Source organism: Aplysia californica, unplaced genomic scaffold (assembly GCF_000002075.1).
Source record: "Aplysia californica isolate F4 #8 unplaced genomic scaffold, AplCal3.0 scaffold00013, whole genome shotgun sequence".
Classification (NCBI taxonomy): Eukaryota; Metazoa; Mollusca; class Gastropoda; order Aplysiida; family Aplysiidae; genus Aplysia; species Aplysia californica.
In genome coordinates, this window is record NW_004797283.1 from 1,123,742 (window position 1) to 1,127,136 (window position 3,395).

A 3,395-nucleotide genomic window follows, 5' to 3' on the forward strand; every position below is an offset into this window, starting at 1 on the left:
GAGAGAATTCGCCCACAGAGTCACTGCGCGGCGTGGCGCTGTAGTTTACTCGATTAATCGAAGGCCTGCGCAAGCCTTAAGTCCCGTCCGCAGCCACAAGCCCCCACAATTCACACAGTACTGATTTGCGCTAGACCTAGAGATTTTCCCCAGGACAAGCTCCAAACCTACCCTGTTAGATTACCCTAAAATGGAAAACTCCAGGAGTCGTTGTGATTGGCTTTTGTATCGTATGCATGTAACCTATTTTGTAGATGTGTTACATTCACAGTGACATAATACAGAACATTTAGGAGACGGGCTAGGCCTACTTCAACCCAATGTCAGGGCCAACCTGGGCTGAAAGGGAACAACGCCCCAGCAGAAAGACGGAGGTTCTCAGTAAAAAATTCTCCCCATACGGGAATCGAACTGAGGTCCTTGGCTCGTGCACATTAAAAATAAACAGGCCTTAACATCATAAGAATAGCCGATCCAATATTAATTTGTAAGTGCATTGAATAGAGCTTTTGGTTTTTTACAACCGAACTATGAAAAAAAAACACCAATCTTGCACTTTTGGTGCAAGCCTCTCAACGCAAATAACCAGAGAATCTTCTGTAATATGTACTGAGCCCACTGCCACGAGAGTTCGCGACGTCACGACACAGTACAGTAGGACTTGTTCCCTCCGGTAGCAAGCGAGAGGCAAATCAAACCACAAGCCTGCTCGCAAGACTCTAGCGCAAGACGTCCGCTGCTTTGCAAGCCTTCGATTAACCGAGCAGAATCCAGCCCTACTACGTAACATCCCTGCGATCCGTCACCCGATGAAGAGACAGACAGCGAGGATGGTTTATGCTCGTCGCACCGCTTGCAGTAGCGTCTGCTGGGAGCAAGCAAAATCTTTGCACCAAAGTGATTTTTGTCACTGTAGAGAAATCAAGGCATCGTTCTTCCCGCACAAGAAGAAAGGTAGATCTACATGAAACTGCCCTTCGCAGCACCAATTTGGTGTAAGCTAAAAATTTGATCCAAATTTCCGCGAGCCTATCTACTACACTAGATCTAGTAGAGTCTACGGTAGCTCAATGAAGAATGGGTATCGAAACTGTTGTCTCCCTCTATTGTGTAGCAAGTCCTGGTGCTGCACGAAGTAATTAGAAATCTTTAAATCTTCTCAGATTGTGAGCATAGTGAGTTGTTAGCATTGTTTCACTTTATTGCAGCTTTTATACGGTCTCATCTAGAAACAGTTGTAAATATCTATAGATGTAGATTACGGATATCCTGCATTCAGGGGGCGGGCTTCTGAGCCTGCCTGTCAGGGCCAACACAGGCTGAACGGGATACAATATTCCAGCAGAAAGACCGAGATATTCGATAAGAATGTTCTCCCCACTTATGAATAGAACCCTGGTTTCTTGCGTACAGCAGTGAAGCACCTAACCAGTACATCACAGATACAGGTGCAATTTCTCTAGTATAAAGAATTTGGTCAAAATTATATACTTAAGAATAGGTGGAGTTATAGAGTTGTATGTAACTAGGTGGCGAGGAGGTGCATACTTGTAAAACTTCTCAAAGCATAGTTATGTCCGCAATGAAATTTTTCCGTAGAGACAATAAAGTATTATCTTATATTATCTTATCTTACTTATCTTAGAAGCCTTGTAGCGTCGGTAGCCTACCGGACTCGTAATCTTGAGATTGCAGGTTCGGGGGTTCGGGCCTCAGCTCGGTCCGACGTTGTGTCCTTGGGAAAGACACTTATTGTACACAAATTTCCAATTTGGCTCGGTCCTTTCAGAAATGGATGTTAAACTCAGAGGTCCTGCCTCTTAAATAACCTAATAGTGTTTATAGGGGCGTTAAATCTATACCATTTCACCCCTTTTTTTAGGTGCCTGCTGTCGGAACCACTGATCACAAAGATGTCGAGCTGGTTGAGATGGGTAACCCTACCCCAACTGAAATAGGGAACGGACTGAAGCACCGACAAAACGGCAAAGTGGTCGAGGAGGAAGCCACCGACGATCTCGTTCTTGAGAAAGTCGAGTTCGATCCTGATAAGTACCCAGCCTTCGCAAAGGGTGTCTTGTTCCTTCAAGAAAAAGTGACTGGTACCTACGAGGATAATAAGGTGGGCTTGTGTGTGTGTTTGTTTGTATGTGTGGGTGTGTGTGTTTGCGTGTGTGGGGGGGGGGGGGGGTGATGTCCAAAAGCACAAAGAAAGGGAAACACAAAGGTAAAAGTTTCATAACTTCATTTTTTTTAAGTATAAAAAAATATATACTTGAGACTTGGATAGGGTAGGTCATATTTAATCAGATGGTCGTATAGGTGTGGATGTTCAACGTTTGGCCTGTCGTCGTCATCATCATCATCATCATCATCATCATCATCATCATCATCATTACCATCATCATCATCATCATCATCATCACCATCATCATCATCATCATCATCATCATTACCATCATTACCATCATCATCATCATCATCATCATCATCATCATCATCATCATCATCATCATCATCCATCATCATCATCATCATCATCATCATCATCAGCATCATCATCATTACCATCATCATCATCATCACCACCATCAGAAACCTGCGATTTCTTCGTCCCCAGATTTTCAATTCATTTGTACTGATCCGTATAATTAAGACTTACAGATCCTGTACTTACACCTTTGATTTTTTAACCCTCCATCTTTCAATTTGTATTCCTTTTCTCTATAAGAATCATTTCAACACAATGGATCTATCAGTGATTTGTAACTTTCTATCTTTCAATTCATTTTAGCGGGTGGTTGGCGGGTGCTCTGGTGTGGTCTGCTTCTTCTTTCCTATCAAACATCTATCGTCCTTATCTCCCCTTCTTCTTTTTTATGTTTTTTACTCTCTTGTAACACCTCTAACCTTCTAGCGCTCATATGACCTTACGCAGTTGCGAGCGCCGTAAAACCTCCACTAAAACTAAACTGTTCATTTTAATTCTCTCTATAAATAAGAATCCTGTTGATACAGTAGATCTATGAGTGATTTTCTCATTCTCTGCCTTTCAGTTCATAATTATTATTCCGCTTTTATCTTTTGTCATATTATTTTTTACTTTTAAACTCTATTTTCCCTATTATCTTTATGGATCCTGCATCTGTCATTTTTATTGTTCTGTCTTTCATTTCATTCCTACCATATGGCTTCTATGATAAGGTGTGTTGCTTTTTTAATCCTCCTGTCTTTCAATTCATATTTATTTCCTTTTTTTCTTTATGCATTTCATATACTATGAAACTCTTCTTATCCTGATTCCCCCCTCATCCCCATCTTCCACCCGCCCCCATCCCGGTCCCTTTTCCCATTCTCATTCCCATCCCCTCATCCTTCCCTCACCCCTCCCCCCT

The 3,395-nt window shown here is 42.2% G+C and overlaps 1 protein-coding gene across 1 annotated transcript in view; it reads left to right on the forward strand.

The window, feature by feature from the left end:
* The window catches only part of LOC101859834 (solute carrier family 28 member 3), a gene marked incomplete at its 5' end in the record, with an annotated part of 35,484 nt that overhangs the window by 13,052 nt on the left and 19,037 nt on the right, over positions 1-3,395 (forward strand). The window contains 1 exon segment of the mRNA XM_013084513.2: positions 1,883-2,122. Coding sequence (XP_012939967.1) covers positions 1,883-2,122 — 240 coding nt within the window.